This window comes from Bos indicus x Bos taurus, chromosome 10, assembly GCF_003369695.1.
Source record: "Bos indicus x Bos taurus breed Angus x Brahman F1 hybrid chromosome 10, Bos_hybrid_MaternalHap_v2.0, whole genome shotgun sequence".
NCBI classification, from domain to species: Eukaryota; Metazoa; Chordata; class Mammalia; order Artiodactyla; family Bovidae; genus Bos; species Bos indicus x Bos taurus.
In genome coordinates, this window is record NC_040085.1 from 69,849,841 (window position 1) to 69,871,848 (window position 22,008).

The window sequence follows — 22,008 nt, forward strand, 5'->3', positions numbered from 1 at the left end:
CAAAATTGATTATTGAAAAAAAAATTGATTATTGACCTAAATGTAAGAGCTAAAACTATAAACTTACTGGGAAGAAAAAAACCTAGATTGATATCTTCTTGGATTTAGGTTAGATGCTGGTTTCTTAATGAGATCCCCAAAACACAGCAATAAAAGAAAAAGGGTAAATCAGACTTCATCAAAATTAAAACCTTCTGTGCTTTAAAGGAAATCATCAAAAAAAAAAAGAAAATATAACACATAGAATCAGAGAGAAAATATTTGCGAATCATGTATCAGATTAGGGACTTGTATCAGAATGACTGAAAAATACAACTCAACAATAAAAGTACAAATACCTTAATTTTTAAAATGAGCTAAGTATCTCAACAGACAGTTCTCCAAAAGAGACATGCAAATGGTAAGAAAGCACATAAAAGATGCTTAATATGCAAATTAAAACCACAATGAAGTTTCCATTTCAACAACTGAGGCCCGAAGATTCTGGGTTACAACCCAGTAGGAAAATTTGGCCTCTGACTGAAGAGGAGACCCATGTAATGTTTGAGAAGACAGCAAAATTCGTCAGAGAGAACCTTCAGCTGCTGGTCAACAGGTCCTATGGCACCCATGGTTTCAGGCGGCACAATGACTGGACAGTGTACTATGTGAATGAGATGATCTTGAAGTTGGTTGTGGGTATCTCTGGTGACAAGCTGGTTTTGCTTGGGAGGTACTTTGGAAAATTCCCTAAGACCCACAAGTTTCAGTTGGACATATCAGCTCTGGATTACCTTGCACCCTATGCCAAGAATGGGGCTTCCCAGGTGGCGCTAGTGGTAAAGAACTTACCTACCAATGCAGGAGACATAGATGTGGGTTCAATTCCTTGGGTGAGGAAGATCCCCTGGAGGAGAGCATGGCAACCCACTCCAGTAGCTTGCCTGGAGAAAGGACATGTACAAAGGACCCTGGCAGGCTACCGTCCATAGTCCATAGGGTCACAAAGAGTTGGACATGACTGATCAACTTAGCACTGTGCCAAGACTAAAGTGTCCCTGAAGCAGAGCAAGCCTTCCTGTCTGGGAACCATGAGCTGAAATCTGGACTTGGTTGAATTACTGGAAATACTTCTCAGTACTAGGGAGTCATGGGGAACTCCATGGTAGACATCCCTTTGACTTTTGGGGTAGCAGCAAAGTCTACACAAGACTGCAGGAGAGTAGACACCATGATTATGGTGGTATTTCCTCAAGCAGACATTGGGGAGTACATTTGGCACGAAGAGATGTTGACTTTAAACCATCAGGAGGACCTGGGGCTGTGTAGATTGGCCTAGCTTTGATTCCTGCGTCTGTAGACCCCAGCATCATGTTGGATTTTGTCAACACTGTTACCTGTTCAGGGACTTCTTGATTTAATATTCTCTCGATTATGGACAAATGCAAGCTGGATTCTCATGCAGAAATGGCTCAAAAATGGAGTCTTGGATCTTTGTGATTGTGAAATAGAATACTGTGTTTTATATTTGAATCAGAGGGCTTTTTGTATTAACAAGTTCTAAATTGTTGGAACTGAGGACAAGAGGAGCTTATTATTGTTATCTGTGATAATACTATTTTACAAATATAAGAACATAATGGATTTTCTTATTTATTAATACAACGAAAGATAGATATTGCCATATCAGAATACTAGGGCATGTCTGGAATTTTACAAATGAAATTTGGATAAAATATACGAGCAGTTTATTCTGATGATTTTCTATATGGTAGGTGCTGTGTGGTGTGGAAGAAAAACTTGGATTCAAGCAACAGTTCTCACATCTACTAGATGTATGACCTTAGATGGGGCATTAAACTTTAATAAGCTTCATTTCTTCAAAAAAATAGTTTAACTGTCTTCCTAAGCATAGTTCTTAGCATTAGAAATCATAACTGTAAAGCACTTAGCACAGTGCCTGGCAAATGATAGGTGTTGAATAAATAGTAAGAATTATTACTGAGATGATTCTACTGAGTGTTTCTGTTACTGAGTAGGATCTTATGAATATAATTTGATTATATCTTGACTTTTAGAAGCAGTTTTTCAGTCTTTCTTGAATGATATGATCTCATGCTGAATGTTATTTTTATCACCTTGATTTCCTAAAACACAATTTCTCTGATAAATCTTTTGTTTTGTTTTTTAATTAAAAAAATTTTAAATTGAAGTATGGTTGATTTACAATGGTGTGTTGGTTTGGGGTGTACGGTAGGGTGATTCAGATATATGTATATACATATACATACATATATTCTAATAAATCTTAACTTACCTGACTGAACTGGGTGAAAAACCACTAATCAGAGACTGCAATAATAATTCAGCTCTACCATCCTTCCCTGTGCCTTCCAAAATTATTTTTAGGATTTTAAAAATATTTTTTCATTTTGCTGTATGGCAAAAGCCAACACAGTACTGTAAAACAATTATCCTTCAATTAAAAATAAATAAATTTTAAAAATTTTAATGAAAAACATTACAAATTTTTAAACTACCTGTATTGCAAGGCAATTTCTTTAGTGAATATACTGCTTATTTTAAATTCTAAAGGTAGCATCTCTAAAATAAAGCATTTTTCAATTACCAAAAAAAAAAAAACTGAACTGCACAATAAAATAGGAGTTTAACTATTTCACACACTACAATAGTTAAAGTTAAAAAGATAGACAGTAATTAGTGTTGTTGAGAATATGGAGAAATTAGAACCCTTATACATTGCTGCAGAAGTGCAAAATAGTGCAGCTACTTTGGAAAAGAGTTTGACCATCATGGTCAACAAAAGAGTCTGAAATGCAGTACTTGGATGCAATCTCAAAAATGACAGAATGATCTCTGTTCGTTTCCAAGGCAAACCATTCAATATCACAGTAATCCAAGTCTATGCCCCAACCAGTAACGCTGAAGAAGCTGAAGTTGAACGGTTCTATGAAGACCTACAGGACCTTTTAGAACTAACACCCAAAAAAGATGTCCTTTTCATTATAGGGGACTGGAATGCAAAACTAAGAAGTCAAGAAACACCTGGGGTAATAGGCAAATTTGGCCTTGGAATACGGAATGAAGCAGGGCAAAGGCTAATAGAGTTTTGCCAAGAGAACACACTGGTCATAGCAAACATCCTCTTACAACAACACAAGAGAAGACTCTACATATGGACATCACCAGATGGTCAACACCGAAATCAGATTGATTATATTCTTTGCAGCCAAAGATGGAGAAGCTCTATCAGTTCAGTTCAGCCGCTCAGTCGTGTCTGACTCTTTGCGACCCCATGAATCACAGCACACCAGGCCTCCCTGTCCATCACCAACTCCCGGAGTTCACTCAAACTCATGTCCATCGAGTCGGTGATGCCATCCAGCCATCTCATCCTCTGTCGTCCCCTTCTCCTCCTGCCCCCAATCCCTCCCAGCATCAGAATCTTTTGCAGTGAGTCAACTCTTTGCATGAGGTGGCCAAAGTATTGGAGTTTCAGCTTCAGCATCATTCCCTCCAAAGAAATCCCAGGGCTGATCTCCTTCAGAATGGACTGGTTGGATCTCCTTGCAGTCCAAGGGACTCTCAAGAGTCTTCTCCAACACCACAGTTCAAAAGCATCAATTCTTCAGCACTCAGCTTTCTTCCCAGCCCAACTCTCACATCCATACATGACCACTGGAAAAACCATAACCTTGACTAGACGGACCTTTGTTGGCAAAGTAATGTCTCTGCTTTTGAATATGCTATCTAGGTTGGTCATAACTTTCCTTCCAAGGAGTAAGCATCTTTTAATTTCATGGCTGCAGTCATCATCTGCAGTAATTTTGGAGCCCCCCAAAATAAAGTATGACACTGTTTCCACTGTTTCCCCATCTATTTCCCATGAAGTTATGGGACCAGATGCCATGATCTTCGTTTTCTGAATGTTGAGCTTTAAGCCAACTTTTTCACTCTCCTCTTTCACTTTCATCAAGAGGCTTTTTAGTTCCTCTTCACTCTCTGCCATAAGGGTGGTGTCATCTGCATATGTGAGGTTATTGATATTTCTCCCAGCAATCTTGATTCCAGCTTGTGCTTCTTCTAGCCCAGCGTTTCTCATGATGTACTCTGCATATAAGTTAAATAAGCAGGGTGACAATATGTAGCCTTGACATACTCCTTTTCCTATTTGGAACCAGTCTGTTGTTCCATGTCCAGTTCTAACTGTTGCTTCCTGACCTGCATATAGATTTCTCAAGAGGCAGGTCAGGTGCTCTGGTATTCCCATCTCTTTCAGAATATTCCACGGTTTATTGTGATCCACACAGTCAAAGTCTTTGGCATAGTCAGTAAAGCAGAAATAGACGTTTTTCTGGAATTCTCTTGCTTTTTCCATGATCCAGCGGATGTTGGCAATTTGATCTCTGGTTCCTCTGCCTTTTCTAAAACCAGCTTGAACAACTGGAAGTTCATGGTTCAGGTGTTGCTGAAGCCTGGCTTGGAGAATTTTGAGCATTACTTTACTAGCGTGTGAGATGAGTACAATTGTGCGGTAGTGTCAGCAAAAAGAACACTGGGAGCTGACTGTGGCTCAGACCATGAACTCCTTATTGCCAAATTCAGACCTAAATTGAAGAAAGTAGGGAAAACCACTAGACCATTCAGGTATGACCTAAATCAAATACCTTATGATTATACAGTGGAAATGAGAAATAGATTTAAGGGACTAGATCTGATAGATAGAGTGCCTGATGAACTGTGGACGGAGGTTCGTGACATTGTACAGGAGACAGGGATCAAGACCATCCCCATGGAAAAGAAATGCAAAAAAGCAAAATGGCTGTCTGGGGAGGCCTTACAAATGGCTGTGAAAAGAGAAGCAAAAAGCAAAGGAGAAAAGGAAAGATATAAGCATCTGAATGCAGAGTTCCAAAGAATAGCAAGAAGAGATAAGAAAGGCTTCCACAGTGATCAATGCAAAGAAATAGAGGAAAACAATAGAATGGGAAAGACTAGAGATCTCTTCAAGAAAGTTAGAGATACCAAGGGAACATTTCATGCAAAGATGGGCTCAATAAAGGACAGAAATGGTATGGACCTAACAGAAGCAGAAGGTATTAAGAAGAGGTGGCAAGAATACACAGAAGAACTGTACAAAAAAGATCTTCTTGACCAAGATAATCATGATGGTGTGATCACTGACCTAGAGCCAGACATCCTGGAATGTGAAGTCAAGTGGGCCTTAGAAAGCATCACTATGAACAAAGCTAGTGGAGGTGATGGAATTCCAGTTGAGCTATTTCAAATCCTGAAAGATGATGCTGTGAATGTGCTGTACTCAGTATGCCAGGAAATTTGGAAAACTCAGCAGTGGCCACAGGACTGGAAAAGGTCAGTTTTCATTCCAATCCCAAAGAAAGGCAATGCCAAAGAATACTCAAACTACTGCACAATTGCACTCATCTCACACGCTAGTAAAGTAATGCTCAAAATTCTCCAAGCCAGGCTTCAGCAATACATGAACCGTGAACTTCCTGATGTTCAAGCTGGTTTTAGAAAAGGCAGAGGAACCAGAGATCAAATTGCCAACATCCACTGGATCATGGAAAAAGCAAGAGAGTTCCAGAAAAACGTCTATTTCTGCTTTATTGACTATGCCAAAGCCTTTGACTGTGTGGATCACAATAAACCATGGAATATTCTGAAAGAGATGGGAATACCAGAGCACCTGACCTGCCTCTTGAGAAATCTATATGCAGGTCAGGAAGCAACAGTTAGAACTGGACATGGAACAACAGACTGGTTCCAAATAGGAAAAGGAGTATGTCAAGGCTATATATTGTCACCCTGCTTATTTAACTTATATGCAGAGTACATCATGAGAAACTCTGGACTGGAAGAAGCACAAGCTGGAATCAAGATTGCTGGGAGAAATATCAATAACCTCACATATGCAGATGACACCACCCTTATGGCAGAGAGTGAAGAGGAACTAAAAAGCCTCTTGATGAAAGTGAAAGAGGAGAGTGAAAAAGTTGGCTTAAAGCTCAACATTCAGAAAACGAAGATACCACCCTTATGGCAGAAAGTGAAGAGGAACTAAAAAGCCTCTTGATGAAAGTGAAAGAGGAGAGTGAAAAAGTTGGCTTAAAGCTCAACATTCAGAAAACGAAGATACCACCCTTATGGCAGAAAGTGAAGAGGAACTAAAAAGCCTCTTGATGAAAGTGAAAGAGGAGAGTGAAAAAGTTGGCTTAAAGCTCAACATTCAGAAAACGAAGATCATGGCATCTGGTCCCATCACTTCATGGGAAATAGATGGGGAAACAGTGGAAACAGTGTCAGACTTTAATTTTTTGGGCTCCAAAATACTGCAGATGTTGATTGCAGCCATGAAATTAAAAGACGCTTACTCCTTGGAAGGAAAGTTATGACCAACCTAGGTAGCATATTCAAAAGCAGAGACATTACTTTGCCAACAAAGGTCCATCTAGTCAAGGCTATGGTTTCTCCAGTGGTCATGTATGGATGTGAGAGTTGGACTGGGAAGAAAGCTGAGTACCGAAGAATTGATGCTTTTGAACTGTGGTGTTGGAAAAGACTCTTGAGAGTCCCTTGGACCGCAAGGAGATCCAACCAGTGCATTCTAAAGGAGATCAGTCCTGGTTGTTCTTTGGAAGGAGTGATGCTAAAGCTGAAACTCCAATACTTTGGCCACCTCACGTGAAGAGTTGACTCATTGCAAAAGATTCTGATGCTGGGAGGGATTGGGGGCAGGAGGAGAAGGGGACGACAGAGGATGAGATGGCTGGATGGCATCACCGACTCGATGGATGTGAGTCTGAGTGAACTCCGGGTGTTGGTGATGGACAGGGAGGCCTGGCATGCTGCAATTCATGGGGTCGAAAAGAGTCAGACATGACTGAGCTACTGAACTGAACTTTGGAAAAAAATTTGGAAGTTCCTCATAACTTTTATAATAGAGAATTACTAGAAATGGCAACCCACTGCAGTGTTCTTCCCTGGAGAATCCCAGGGATGGCGGAGCCTGGTGGGCTGCCGTCTATGTGGTCGCACAGAGTCGGACACAACTGAAGCGACTTAGCAGCTGCAGCAGCAGCAGATAACCTACATTTCCAGACTTACTCTAATGAGAGGCCCTGGCAAGTGACATATCATGGACATTATTTTCCTTATTTATAAAGTAAGAATGGTATCTGTTTGTTGATAATTCATTTCTTTGTGTTTCTTGTATTTTGTCGCTCAGTCATGTCTGACTCTTTGTGGACTGTCTGTTCATGGGATTTTCCAGGGAAGACTATCAGAGTGGGTTGCCATTTCCTCTTTCCAGGAATCTTCCCAACCCAGGGAATTATACCTGTGTCTCCTCCAATGCAGGTGGATTCTTTACCCACTTAGCAATCATTCAACTTCAAATAACAGCAAAAATAAAATCTTTGGCTTTCCATAAGACAATGAAAAACCAGCTCACAGACTGGAAGAAAATATTTGCAAAATAGCACATAAGTTTGATGAATGGACTTTATAAAGAACTCTGACAACAATACAAAGACAAATAATCCAATTTAAAATGGACAAAAGATTTGAACAGACACTTCACAAAAGAAGATACTTACACGCACATGTATGTTAAAGTCTAATCAGCAAATGAGGATGCTCAATATCACTAATCATCATGAAAATCATATTAAAATCTTTTAGATACATCTCTTCCCACCAATTAGAATGATTAACATTTAAAAAAATTGATGACACCAACTGAAGTAATTGGAAATCTTGTATATTGCTTGTGGAAGTGTAAAATGGTATAATCTCTTTGAAAAACAATTTCACAATTTTAAATATAATTAAAATAAGTATATACCTATTCCATGTCCTAGCAGTTTCAGTCCTAGATATTTTCTCAAGAAGAATGGAAACATATGTCCACAAAAGGACTTGTACAGAATACTTACAGTAGACTGATCTATAATAACCCCAAGTGAAATAATCCAATGGCCATCATTGTGTGAGAATTCATGCAATGGAAAATTAATTAGCAATAAAAATGAATGAACTCCTGATACATGTAAAAACACAGATGAATCTCAAACACAGTTATTTCAGGGAAAGAAGCCAACACAAAAGAATGTTTGCTGTATAATTTCATTTATATGAATTCTAGAACAGATGAAAGTAATCTATGCTGATAGAAGTCAGATCAGTGGTTGCCTGGAGGAAGGGATTGACTACCAAGGGATATAGAGGAATTTTCCGGGGTTATGTAAGTGTTCTGTATTATGATTGTGGAAATGGTAGCTCAAATATATGCATTCATTTAAACACATTGAACTGCACTTAAAATCTGTGCATTTTACTCTAATCCACAGTGAAGTGTATTTAAAAAGTAATGCTACTAGAAATGTTTATATGAGGCATTTTTGTACCTGTCACATACATGTACATTTTTTACATGTTCTAGATATACATAGTATATACCTGAAAGTGGAAATCCTCTGAAAGTTTGCAAATTTACTGTTTTACAGGATAATGTGAAACTGATCTTCAAAATTATTTTTCCAAGTTACACTTTTAATTTTTTACCAACTTACACACAAATGATTTTAACAACTTGCACTGGCAAGTGTTCCTATTGATTTATGCCCTCATCAGCACTTGTATTTTCTGATTTAAAGAATTTTCCAATCAGTGACTAAAAATATTACCTGACTATGGTCTTGTTAAAATTTTTTTCTCATTATTAATAAGGTGGAACTTTTTTTTTCATATTGATTATTTGGATTGTCTCTCCCTAAAGTTGCAGTTCAACTAGTGTGTTACTTTGTCCCCTTTTTCTCATTGATTTTGTAGAATTTCTAAATATATTCTGAATTCTAGATCTTTGACATGTGCTGAAAATATTTTCTTTCTGTAACTTGTCTTTTCACTCCTTTTAAAGTATCTTTTGATGAACAGTTCTTAGTTTTAAAGTGGGCTTTTCTTTTTCTTTATGGTTAGTGCTTTTTAATGCCTTCTTTAAGAAATCACTCCATATCCTGAAGTTATAAAGATATTTTCTATTTTCTTTGGAAAGTTTTATAATTTTTGTTTTCCACATCTAAATCTTTAATCCAGTGTCTTAGTATGGGTAAAGCTAAGCTTACTATAGAAAAGAGAGCTCAAAATGGAGGGCTTAAAGAATGTAGATGCTTTTCTCTTTCAGCTTTAAAGTGGGCCTTGTCCACCACACCCCGCTCCTTCCCTGATCAGGGATGGAACCTACGCCCCCTGCAGTGAAAGTGCAGAGTTTTAACCACTGGGCCACCAGGGAAGTCCCAAAGTGGACATTTTAGTCTGGAGACTGGTTTCATTTTATGGAGTCACTGGGGGCCCCGGTTTTAGACGGTGTCTCTGCCAGTTGTGCTCAATGCCATTGCTCTGCTGTGTGTGCTCAGTCGGACCCACTCTTTGCGGTCCCATGGACTGTGCCCACCAGGCTCCTCAGCCTATGGAATTTTCCAGGCAAGAATACTGAAGTGGGTTGCCATGCCCTTCTCCAGGGGATCTTCCCCGTCTGGGAACTGAACCTGTTTGCGTTTCCTGCCTTGGCAGGCAAGTTCTTTACCACTGAGCCACCTGGGAAGCCATGGCAAGATATATCCCTTCACTTAAGTAGTAGCTGTAAAAAGGAGACATTACTGCTAGGATTAAGGAACAAAATGGAAGAGATAGCATGGATAGAACCTGGGGACTTGCAGGAGGGGCTCCCACAGGCTATACCCAGTCCCCCAGAGAGAGTCCACAGCTGCGACCTCAAGGGGGCGCCATGGAGCTGGTCCTTGGATGCTGAGCGCTGCTTCTGCTCAGACGTCTAGAGGGTCAGGGCTAAGACTGGTGTTGGGACTTCAGGGAGGAAGGTGCCAAGCCTTTGAAGCTGTGAGCAGCAACAGAAGTGGGAGGCTGGAGATACACCTGTTCTTGTGCTGCTCAGGCGTTCTGACTGCGACTGGAAGCAGGAGGCAAGCCCCTTCTCCCTTCTCCTGCCTTCCTATCTCTGTCTCTCACTGACAAAACCTAAGAGAAACCGTCTGGCAGGGGAACAAACAGTGCTGCTATTTGTGGAAAACCTTGCTCATATGTTGTTTTGTCTTTGTGGAGGTAACTCCTCAGGGTAAATTCTTAAAGGGATTGTATGTCGCTTTGCTAGATATTGCCATATTTTTCTCCATATGAGGTTGACCCATTTTGTACTGTCAGCAATAGCACACGAAAGCATTCGTGCACAGAAGAGAGTGCATTATCAAACTTCTGAATTTTTGCCAAATAGATTCTAAATGATATTACAGTAGAATTTTAATTCAGATTTCTTTTATAAAGTTGAACATTGTCTTGTGTGTTTGAGATCCATTTATGTATCTTTTTCTGTGAATTGTCTATTCATGTCTCTTGGCCATGTTTATATTGGATTTTGATAATTTTACTTGTATATGTTAGGGCAAATAGCCCTTTAATTTCATGTGAGTAGTAATATCCTCCCAGTCTGTCATTTGTCTTTTGACTTTGCTTATCAACTTAACTCCAGAAAAAAATCATGTTAGTACCATTATGAAACTGACTTATATTTATGTATTAATTTTAAGGAAAATTAGCATCTTAATTTTATTTGCCTTATCCAAGAACACAGGATCCTTTTCATTTGTTCAAGATTACTATTGTGATTTCAAGAGTATTTTAAAGATTTTTCTCATATAAGTTTGCATATTTCTGGTTGTTCACTGTTTAGTATTTTAAATTTTGTTGCTTTTGTAAAGAAGGTTTATTTTACATTGTCTTCTATCTTACTCTTTGATATGTCTGAAGGGTAATATTTTTTGTATGGTAACTTAAAATTTAGCAACCATTGCTGAATTCTTTAACATTTGTGTTAAATTCCTTGGATCTTATATGTTTATTCTAAAAACATTGGCAAGTGTAATTTCACTTCTTTATTTCCAGATTTTATGCCTTTAATTGAATTGTCTTATTGCACTGGCTAATCCCCATTAAAGCAGTAAGTTACAGTGGAGACAGTGAGCATCTTTGTTTTGTTCTTGACCTTTAGTAGGAATGCCTCTGATGTTTCCCCAGTAACATGCTGTGATATATTTTGTTATTTTATTATGTTAGGGAGTATCCATCAATTTCTATTTTATTGAGTTCTTTTTTAAAAACAGAAGAAAAGATGTGGAATTGTATAAAAAGCCTTTTCAGCAAATGTGGAAATAATCAGCATTTTCCTCCTTGTATCTATTAATATGATAAATTATATTAATGGCTTTCTTAATATTGAACAATCTTTATATTCCTAGAATAAACCCATCTTGGTCATAAAGTTTGGGTTTAAAAATTTTTTTAACAGACTTTATTTTTTACGGCAGTTTTAGGTTCACACAATATTGAAAGGAAGGAATAGAGATTTCCCATATACTCCCTGCCCCACAGACACAAAGCCTCCCCCACTCTCAGCATCCTCCACCTTAGTGGAACATCTGTTACAATCAAATGGACCTACACTGACATATCATTATTGCTCAAAGTCCATAGTTAACATGAGGGTTCATTCTTGGCTTTGTACATTCTATGGGTTTGGATAAATGTGTAATGATATCTACCCACTATTATAGTATCATACACAATAGTTTCACTGCCCTAAAATTTTATACATCACCCATTTACCCCCGTCTCCTCCAATCCTTGGAAACCACTGATCCTTTTATTTTCTCCATAATTTCGCCTTTTCCAAAAGGTCATGTAGTTGGAGTCGTACAGTATGTAACCTTTTCAGATTAACTTCTTTCACTTAATAATAAACATTTAAGATTTCTCTGTGTCTTTTCTTGACTTATTAGTTTCTTTTTTAGCACTGAATAATATTCCGTTGTCTGGATGTATCACAGTTTATGTATCCATTCACCTACTGAGGACATCTTAGTTGCCTCCATGTTTTGGCAATTATGAATAAAGATGCTGTAAACATTTATGTGCAGATTTTTGTGTGGATATAAGTTTTCAGCCCATTTGGATACATACCAACTGGTGAATTGCATAAAGTATTTTTTTAATGTGCTTTTGTATTCTGTTGCTGATGATGCTGACTTAAAATTCTTTGCATTGATATACATACATGAGAATGGTGGTGGTGCTGCTGCTAAGTCGCTTCAGTCGTGTCCGACTCTGTGTGATCCGAGATGGCAGCCCACCAGGCTCCCCTGTCCCTGGGATTCTCCAGGCAAGAACACTGGAGTGGGTTGCCATTTCCTTCTCCAATGCATGAAAGTGAAAAGTCAAAGTGAAGTTGCTCTGTCATGTCCCACCAGGCTCCTCCGCCCATGGGATTTTCCAGACAAGAGTACTGGAGTGGGGTGCCATTGCCTTCTCCGAGAATGGTGCAGGATTTGCCTATTTTGGAATTGATGTTATGCTGGCTTTGTAAAAACAATTTGGAATATTTTCTTCTTTTAAAATGCTCTGAATCACTATATGTAACAATTAAATAACAGCTCTTTGGGGATTTAGAATTTCCTTGTGAAACCATCTGGGCCGGGCACTTTTTGTGTGTCAGTAGTTTTTTGATATCTTTAGTTTTTAGAATAAAACTGATTAGTGTATGCTTTTTACCTTTACTGGGATTAATTTTGGCATATTGTGATTTGCATTAAATCTAGGTTTTCAAATGTATTTTTGCAGTACTATGAAAATAATTATGTTATATCAACAACTTCAAATATGCAGATCTGTCAGTTCAGTTCAGTTGCTCAGTCATGTCTGACTCTTTGTGACCCCATGGACTGCAGCATGCCAGGCCTCCCTGTCCATCACAAACTCCTGGAGTTTACTCAAACTCACATCCATTGAGTCGGTGATGCTATCCAATCATCTCATCCTCTGTTGTCCCCTTCTCCTCCTGCCTTTAGTCTTTCCCAGCATCAGGGTCTTTTCACATAAGTCAGTCCTTCACATCAGGTGGCCAAAGTATTGGAGTTTCAGCTTCAGCATCAGTCCTTCCAATGAATATTTAGGACTGATTTCCTTTAGGATGGACTGGTTGGATCTCCTTACTGTCCAAGGGACTCTCAAGAGTCTTCTCCAACACCACAGTTCAAAAGCATCAATTCTTCAGCGCTCAGCTTTCTTCATAGTCCAACTCTCACATCCATACATGACTACTGGAAAAACCGTAGCTTTGACTAGATGGACTTTTGTTGGCAAAGTAATGTCTCTGCTTTTTAATATGTTGTCTAGGTTGGTTACAACTTTTCTTCCAAGGAGCAAGCATCTTTTAATTTCATGGCTGCAGTCACCATCTGCAGTGATTTTGGAGCCCAGAAAAATAAAAGTTTGTCACTGTTTCCATTGTTTCCCCATCTATTTGTCATGAAGTGATGGGACCAGATGCTATGATCTTAGTTTTCTGAATGTTGAGTTTTAAGCCAACTTTTTCACTCTCCTCTTTCACTTTCATCAAGAGGCTCTTTAGTTCTTCACTTTCTGCCATAAGGGTGGTGTCATCTGCATGACTGAGGTTATTGATATTTCTTCTGGTAATCTTGATTCCAGCTTGTGCTTTATCCAGCCCAGCATTTCTCATGATGTACTCTGCATAGGAGTTAAATAAGCAGGGTGACAATAGACAGCCTTGATGTACTCCTTTCCTGATTTGGAACCAGTCTGTTGTTCCATGTCCAGTTCTAACTGTTGCTTCCTGACCTGCATACAGATTTCTCAAGAAGCAGGTCAGGTGGTCTGGTATTCCCATCTCTTCAAGAATTTTCCACAGTTTGTTGTGATCCACACAGTCAAAGGCTTTGGCATGGTCAATAAAGTAGAAGTAGATGTTTTTCTGGAACTCTTGCTTTTTCGATGATCCAACAAATATTGGCAATTTGATCTCTGGTTTCTCTGCCTTTTCTAAATCCAGCTTGAACAGATGATACCACTCTAATGGCAGAAAGTGAAGAGGAAAGAAAGGGCCTCTTGATGAAGGTGAAAGAGGAGAGTGAAAAAGCTTTCTTAAAACTCAACATTCAAAAAACTAAGATCTTGGCATCTGGTCCCATCACTTCATGGCAAATAGAAGAGGAAAAAGTGGAAACAGTGGCAGATTTTATTTTCCTGGGCTCCAAAATCAGTGATTACAACCGTGGACAGTGATTACAGCCGTGGACAGTGATTACAGCCATGAAATTAAAAGAGACTTGATCCTTGAATGAAAAGCTATGACAAACCTAGACAGCATATTGAAAAGCAGAGATCACTTTGCCGACAAAGGTCTGTATAGTCAAATCTATGGCTTTTCAATAGTTGTGTATGGGTATGAGAATTGGACCATTAAAACTGAAGAATTGATGCTTTTGAACTGTGCTGCTGGAGAAGACTCTTGAGAGTCCCGTGCACAGCAAGGAGAGCAAATCAGTCAATCTTAAAGCAACCCTAAATATTCATTGGAAGGACTGATGCTGAAGCTGAAGCTCTAATACTTTGGCCACCTGATGTAAAGAGCCAACTCATGGAAAAAGACCCTGATGCTGGGAAAGATTGAGGGCAACAGAGGATGAAATGGACATGAGTTTGAGCAAACTCAGGGAGATGGTGAAGGATAGGGAAGCCTGGCGTGCTGCAGTCCATGGTGTCACAAAGAATCAGACACAACTTTGTGACTGAACACCGAATAACAATGTAAGTTTTTGTTTCTAAAACCCCTTAGATTTCTTATATTGAATGTTTATGTTTCTTCCCCTTTTTCTGGAATAGGTTCATTACTGATCTGTCATTAAAATATTTTTTATTTTCCAATAATCAGCATGTGTTGACTGTTTATTGGTCGTATTGGTTCTCTGTATTCAACCTCATTGCTTTTATTTTTATTTTCTTCCTCTGCTTTTCTTTGCTTTAGGTTTTCATGTTAGAGATAGAATTCATTTATTCTTATTGTATAAATATTTGAAAGCTATAAAATTTTTTCTAATCACTAATTTGTTTTTTATAGATTCTGATATGTATTGTTTCCATTAGCATTATTTTTTGGAAATGCTTTGAGTTTACATTGTACTTTACCCTTTTCTAACACTTCTTTAATAGTATACTTTAAAATATTCACATGGGAAAGACTGTTTTCTGATTTTGTTATCAATTTTTAGTTTTATTATGGTATTTATTGACATTATTGTCTAACCTAAATACTATTTTCGTGATTTTTACTTTTTTCTACTATTGAGGAGTTCTTTGTTACATAGTACAAAGCCAGTTTTCATGACTGAGTCTATATGTGCTTAAAAAGAGTATATTCTCTATTTTTGAGGTTAAATTTGTCAAGAAGGCTTACCTTATTTATCACATTGTTTAGCTTTTCAATATCTGTGCTTAATTTGCTCCATTAGACTTGTCTTTCCTTGAGAGAGATATATTGATGTCTTTTATTTTTATTTATTTATTTTTAATTGTGAGCTGAGTGGTGTGACTAATTTGATGCTGTGCTTTTGAGAGTAAAACAAAAAAGATGTACAACAGGATTTCTCTAAATGATACCTTTATTTCTGCTAAAAACTTTTCTAGGTTCTAATCCAGGAATTGCTTCTACTAGTTTTATGCCATTAGGGAAATCTTTTTCTCTAGAGGCTCAGTCTTTTATGAGGTGAGCTATAGAATATTTTTTTAACCCAATACTTTGCCAGTTTGATAAAAGTGCTTTTGAAATAGTACCTTTCTAAGTCCCACTGTTATTTACTAAAGTTATTGTAATCATAGCTATCATTTGTTGAGTGCCTACTGCATGCAAGGCTCCGTGCTTAGCACTTTACATAAACAACTTCACTGAATCATAGCACATTTGTTTTTTCTTCAAACTCTACAATATTGAATAGGCAGAAATTCGATTGACTGGCTCACTATTTTAGGAGACTGTCTACTGCATACCTTGGCAGGGCACACTTGCATGTTGTTGGAAACACCTTTCTACTTGAAGCAGGACAATGGTCAGAAAGATCACATTGGTCCAGGGAGCAATTAGCCAACATTTATTTGTTAGTTTCCCGATTTGGCAGGAAACAAGACTAGAATGAGATAAGGAGCTCAGGCCTTTACAGGGTGTGATTGGACTTTTAGACAAAGAGAAACAGAGCCCTTTTCCTGGCCAGCTATTTTCATCCCAGGCTTACACATGTGCTGCTAGTGCGGTAAATATATGGTAGCAAAAGATTGGTCCTTGCAGTGGTCAGAGTTAACATCTTAACAAATTGTTTAGTTGTATATCAATCTCCTGATATCTTTAGTGGCAACACTGTTAATAAGATAGAAGTAAGTGGTAACATTGTCTTACCCTGCCTTAGTATAATATCTGCCTCTTGGCCTAGAGATACTTTGTGTTGTTCTTAAATTCACTTAACCATCAGGCCAATCATTTAGCATCATTATCTGCTATTGCCATCATGTTGATAAATACATGATACTAGTGTCAGTACTCTCCCCTTATGTGCCCAGGGTAGAGACTGTAGAGACTCAGTTACTAATAAACTTGTATTCCTCCTTGAAAAATGTAGATGCATCCCGTAATCCTTCTTAACCTGTTACCCAAGTACCACTCTAGAATTTACTTCCAGTATAAAATCTGTTGCCTTTCTTATTCAGGCACTCTGGATGCAAAGACAAGGGACTCACAGTTTAGTGTGGGGTGCAAAAATGTAAACAACAACTCTAGTTCAAAGAGGAGTCGTTGCCTAACTTAAAGAGAGGTGACTAGTTCCTTCAATGGCATCAGGATGTCCAACTCACTTGAATGCCTCAGATCAAGTTTTCTGTCTTGCTCTGTTCAATGTGCCAGCATATTTTGAATGTCTGCCTCAGTAGTTCTCACCACATGCCACAGCATGCTTGTGTGCCTAGTCACAGATGTGCTTTGTTTGATCAATTTGCAAAACCTGTGCTTCCCACAGTTGGAGCTAGCAAAGTCTCTCACGTGGGCTGTTGAGGTGGGTGGATCTTTTGCTATAAATATGAAGGCCTGATGTAAATAATAGCTAAGACACATAATATGGCATCATACTGTGTTATTGTATGGTATCTGTGTTTTGGTGCATGGGAGAATGTGGGCATAGCTGGGTTCATGGCAGCCCTTATTCTGCCAGTCAGAGATATATGAGCATATGAGCCATCCGTTCACATGCCTAGTGTTATATTTCAAAAGAGTCAGGTGTGTCTCTGTTTGGCTTAGCATTACTTTTTATTTTTATTTCAAAATGTGGAGGACCTGTTTCAGTGTTCTTGCCCTTAGTCTAATTTGTGGATTTAAAAGTATATATTAATATCTAAATTGGCATGGCTAGGAGATGCTACAGGTAATTAAAAGGCTCTAATTAGGGGTATCTGAAAACATTTTGAGACACTTTATTCTGGACTATCTTAAGTGCACTAGATACAGTATGGAATATGGAACAACAGTCCTTTCACTTTGAGGACTTTTAACCTAGATGCCTGGAAGGGAACAATAATGAAGAAATTATCTTCCCCAGAGACTGTTGCCATGATGGTTTTGCAGCATTTATTATAAAAGAAGCAACCAATATAAAATAGAAACAAATTGAATAGAACAGAGAAGGAAAATAGCAGACAATGCTTTGTGGACAACGTCATTAATCCTGGAGACCTGCTCCACCCCATGGTTGATTTGCATGTATTACATCAGGCAAAATGGTACTATGGGAAAGATACACCAGGACAAGAAAAATCTTGTTATATAGACCACTGTTGTGAACCAAGCCTTTGATAATAAATAATGCAGACCTATGTAGTCCAAGAAGAGAAGTGATACTATCAGAACTGTTATCTTGGAATACAAGGATTGGTAGTGTGCCATAGATTGTGCAGTAAATTGGTAGTATGCAGTTTTTTAAAGAGTTAAGCTATTATCAAAATAATGTGCTTTTAAAACAACTTACCCAAATCATCCTGCTACAGAGGTACAGCTGTTTGAAATAATTGTCCCAAATTGTGGGTGCAATTTTCAGCTACTTTTTTTCCATGTTAACTGAATGCATTATCAAACCTCTTAATCTCTGCTTCTTACCATTTAGTTTGGGTCATAAGCACCAAATTTAACTAAGTAATCCAAGCAAGATTCTTGAACCATATAATACATATGAACTAGGACTTATAAAAAGAATAAATTTGCAACACAAACTCAGTAGAGAAATACTTTAAAGTCACTGCTTCTTCGGTGTGATGATAGTGAGTTGATACAATACCTTTCATTTAGGACCTCCAGTGCCTTAGTAATAACACTATAATAGCAGCACAGGAGGTAAGTGGGAGTCAACTGACATCATCCTGAGTCCAAAGGCATTGAGTAATTTGCTGGAAAATTAAACTGACACTTGCAGTTTGGATTCCCGAGGATTCAGTTTCGACTGAGTATCAGACCAGGGAGTTATATATCGGTGTAAGGTTGAGGCTGTTCTCCACTCCCCAGCTTCCAGGAAGGAGGGACCCTGCATTCTGCATTAAAAACAAGCGCCTCATCTTCCCGCCAGGTGACACTGAGGTCTGGACCACGCTATAGGAAATACTGAACCAGATCTTAAAGGCCATCTAATCCAAATTTCTCGTTTTACAAAGGGTCCATAAACGTTTACGGACTTGATCAAGGTCTGGTATCTAATTCGCAGATCTGCTTTTCTTACCTCCACTTCCAAGACCTAGGAGTCCGAGAATGTTAGGGAAGTTTCTAGCTGAAATCGACTCGAAAAGCTTGCTTGAGGGAGTGTGTGACATTCTCCCGACCCTCGGTGGTGGTTAACCTGCATTCTGAGTTAGCGTCTCCCTCAGAGCCTCTCTGATGTTCCAGAACGTGGAAGGAAAGTTGCCAGTCCTGGGCTGCGGCGGGGCGTGCGGGGGGAGGTGGCTGCTCCGCCTCCGGCGCTCGCGGGCGGGCTCGACACTGGCCACCGAGCGGCGAGAGCGGGACTCGGCGGCGGGCGGGGAAGGCGCGGGGCGTGGTTTGCAGCTTTCCGAGCGCCAAGGAGCCGAGCGCGCTCTGCTGCGCCCCGAGCCTTCCGCTGGACCAAAGAAGCGAGCGGGAGACCGAGCAAAAGGCGCGATCGAAGGAGCAAGGCGAGCGGGGCGCTGACCCGGGCTGGCAGCAGCCCGCGCCCTCTCCGGGCCGGCAGCGGGTGAGCGCGACGGCGGCGGGGCCCCTGCACCCCGGTGCGCCCCAGAGGGAGCGGACTGTGGCGAAGAGGGAGGAAGAACGGGAGGGAGGAAAAGGGGCGGGGGCCAGGGAGAGCCAGGTCCCCGAGCTGAGGGAGGGGGCGGCTAGAGACGGGACCCGACCCACTGCGGGGGTCCGAACCGGGCCCGGGAAACTTTGCCCGGCTGGGAAGAGCGGGGTGCGTGGAGGGCGCCGCAAACTTGTCAGCGGGCGGGGCGCTCCGGGGATTGGAGCGAGCGCCAGCGGGTGGCGTTTGTCTCTCCGGCTTCTTTGTGTCACCTCCGGTCCCCAGCCCGCCGGTCCGCCCGCCTGGGAAAGGGGCTGCGCGGGGGGCTCGGCCCCGATCCACCCGCCGCCCCCGTCGGGCCCAGGCCCGGGGAGCTAGCAGTCGGCTGATTGTTTTCGTTCCTCGCGTCACGCTTGGGCGGGAAAGATTTTGAACGCCGCGTGAGCTAGAAGGCAGAGAGCAGCGGCGCGGAGATTGCCAGATAGGGGGGCGGCGCGAGGCTCGCCCAGGGTCCCCCAGGACTGGCGGGCGGGGATCCACCGGCCCCCGCACTCGAGGAACCGCGGCGGCCGAGCGCCTCCGCGGCGTGGGCCGCTCGGACGGTTCGGCTTGTATATTCCGAAAAGATTGCTTGCGGTCTTTGTTGTCTGAAATTGCCTTGCGCATCTGACGGTAGCACCTTCTCCTTCTGAGGTGGTTTTCCTTCTGTTAAAAAAAAAAAAGAGCGAGGGGAGACTTGTGTGAAATCAGTGCTATTCCAAACAACGTTAGCCACCCTCTTTGATGGAGGTTGAGGAGTCCTATGTAACCTTTGCCTTTGTGGGCGCCTGTTATTTCCGAAAGTTATTATTTTCCCCTCCCCTAGTGGAAGGGAGCGTCTGAACGAGATGCCAGCAGGCACGATTGTGTACATGCACCGGCAAGTCAGAGCCAAACCCAGGAGGTTCTTTCCAGCCGCTCAACACTTTGGTGTCGCCTTTTTAAAAAAAGTTTGATTTCAAACAGCTTTCACCTGCTTTTCTAAAAGTTCCCAGCGCTTCGAAGAACTCCTTGCAGATATTTTGTGGTTGTAGTAGGATGAGTTCGACCACTTTTAGGGTTGGGGTTAAACACCGGAACCACACCTGGCCAGTTCACCGCTCAGGTCCCTGCCCTTGAGCCATTGTAAACATCATCGGGGTGAGTGTTCACCTTTTATGAGATGGAACATTTGGTGTGTTTTTATACTTTAATGCATGACTCTTTCTTTCCTTACCTTTCCTTTCTGGAAAAGTCTCTTGAGACTCTCCCAGACTCTTCTTGAGATAATTAACTGATTGGCCTTAGCTGTGTCATTACATCCCCCACCCCCGGGAGCACCTGAGGGAGAAGAGAACAGGTGTAATCCTCATTAAGTTTTTTTTTTTTTTTTCGGCCCCCGTGATGAAGACTCTGGGGATGTCAAAATAAGCAAAAAGTGTAAATCCTTAGTTCTCTGTCCATTTATTTAAGTTTACGAGCTCTATTTGAAGTCACAAAAATCAAAATCAAACCAGCTTAACCTTAGGTCAGCTTAACCTTGTACATTGATTGTTTTTGTTTTTTTTTAATCATGTGAATAAGTTTACCCAGTTAGAAATTTTACAAGCAGTTCATTGCGTTCGTCCTAAGTGTGTTTGTAGGATATTGCAGTATGCTTAAAGAACTGAGTCAGAGTGGGATTATTCTTGGGTCATGCCCTTAATAGTATATCAGAATTTAATATAAAGCTCAAAACCAGGATCAGTCAGGTCTTGATAGGTAAGGGAAGATATTAAAGGCAATTACTTCATTTGTCCTTACTCATATGCTTTAAAAGACTTTCAATAATTTCACAAAATTATTCTTTCATTTACTCAAATAAATGCTTACCTGTGCCAGCCACTGTGCTGGACTCTGGAGTTTCAAATAGTACTAACCATTTATAGAATACTGATTTGGTACCAGTAGATGCTTCACATGGATTACCTCATCCGTCTAATAAATATTTATTGAGTGCTTTCAGTGTATTGTGGTAGGTGCTGGAGTTATAATAATGCACAGGACAGCTGTGGTTCCCGCCTTTATCTTAGTTGGTGGGGAGGATAGGCAGAACATAAAAGACATCACTAAACTAATAGTAGTTTTTAAAGTGTAAATCAGATCACACCACTTCTCTTCTATGTAAAACCTTCCTGTGGCTTCAGTCTCCCTCTGAGTGAAAGGCAAAGGCTGGTCAGTGGCCTCGGTGTTTACCCCATGTGATCCTTACCGCCCAGTCCTGTCTCCTTGATTTTGTTTTCTGCTCTTCTTTTTCCTCATACTTCTATAGCCAGACTAGCTTCCTAGCTATCTGCGGGCTGTCACACTTGCTGTTTGCTCTGCCTGGAATGCCCCACCATACCTATATGGTTCTTTCTCTGATCTCCCTCACTTCTTTACTCAGTTGTATTCTCTATGAACCTTCACTGAACCCCAGATTTAAAATCATAACCCACTTGTAACTCCCTTACTCTCCTTTCATAACTGATTTTTTCTCCCTCCATTTCATCATCTAACACACTCTGTATTTTATTTCTCTGCTTATGTTCTGTCTCACCCCACTAGATTGCACACCTCATCAGAGCTATTGGATTCACTGCTACATCCTCAGAGTCAACACCTGGCATACAGTAGGGACTCAAACTATTTGTTGAAATAAGAAAACCACAGGATGCTGAGACATAGAGTAACCAAGAGTTCCGAAGTGAATAGTAAGAAGTCTTCTCTGTGCAGGTGACATGTA

The 22,008-nt window shown here is 40.3% G+C and overlaps 2 protein-coding genes across 9 annotated transcripts in view; both read left to right on the top strand.

The window, feature by feature from the left end:
• Nucleotides 1–446: 446 nt before the first annotated feature.
• On the top strand, nt 447–1,318 carry LOC113899656 (60S ribosome subunit biogenesis protein NIP7 homolog). Its single transcript, XM_027552882.1, has 2 exons — nt 447–793; nt 1,162–1,318. The coding sequence occupies exons 1-2, from the start codon at nt 447–449 to the stop codon at nt 1,316–1,318; spliced, it is 504 nt and encodes a 167-aa protein (XP_027408683.1).
• Nucleotides 1,319–19,004: 17,686 nt separating this feature from the next.
• Nucleotides 19,005–22,008, top strand: part of SYNE2 (spectrin repeat containing nuclear envelope protein 2) — a 324,652-nt gene continuing 321,648 nt past the window's right edge. For 7 of the 8 annotated variants that reach the window (XM_027554279.1, XM_027554281.1, XM_027554283.1 and 4 more), the window contains exon 1: nt 19,005–19,181. The gene's annotated coding sequence lies outside the window, so the exon portion shown is untranslated. The remainder of the gene's footprint in view (nt 19,182–22,008) is intronic. The other variant, XM_027554280.1, reaches the window with a different exon arrangement.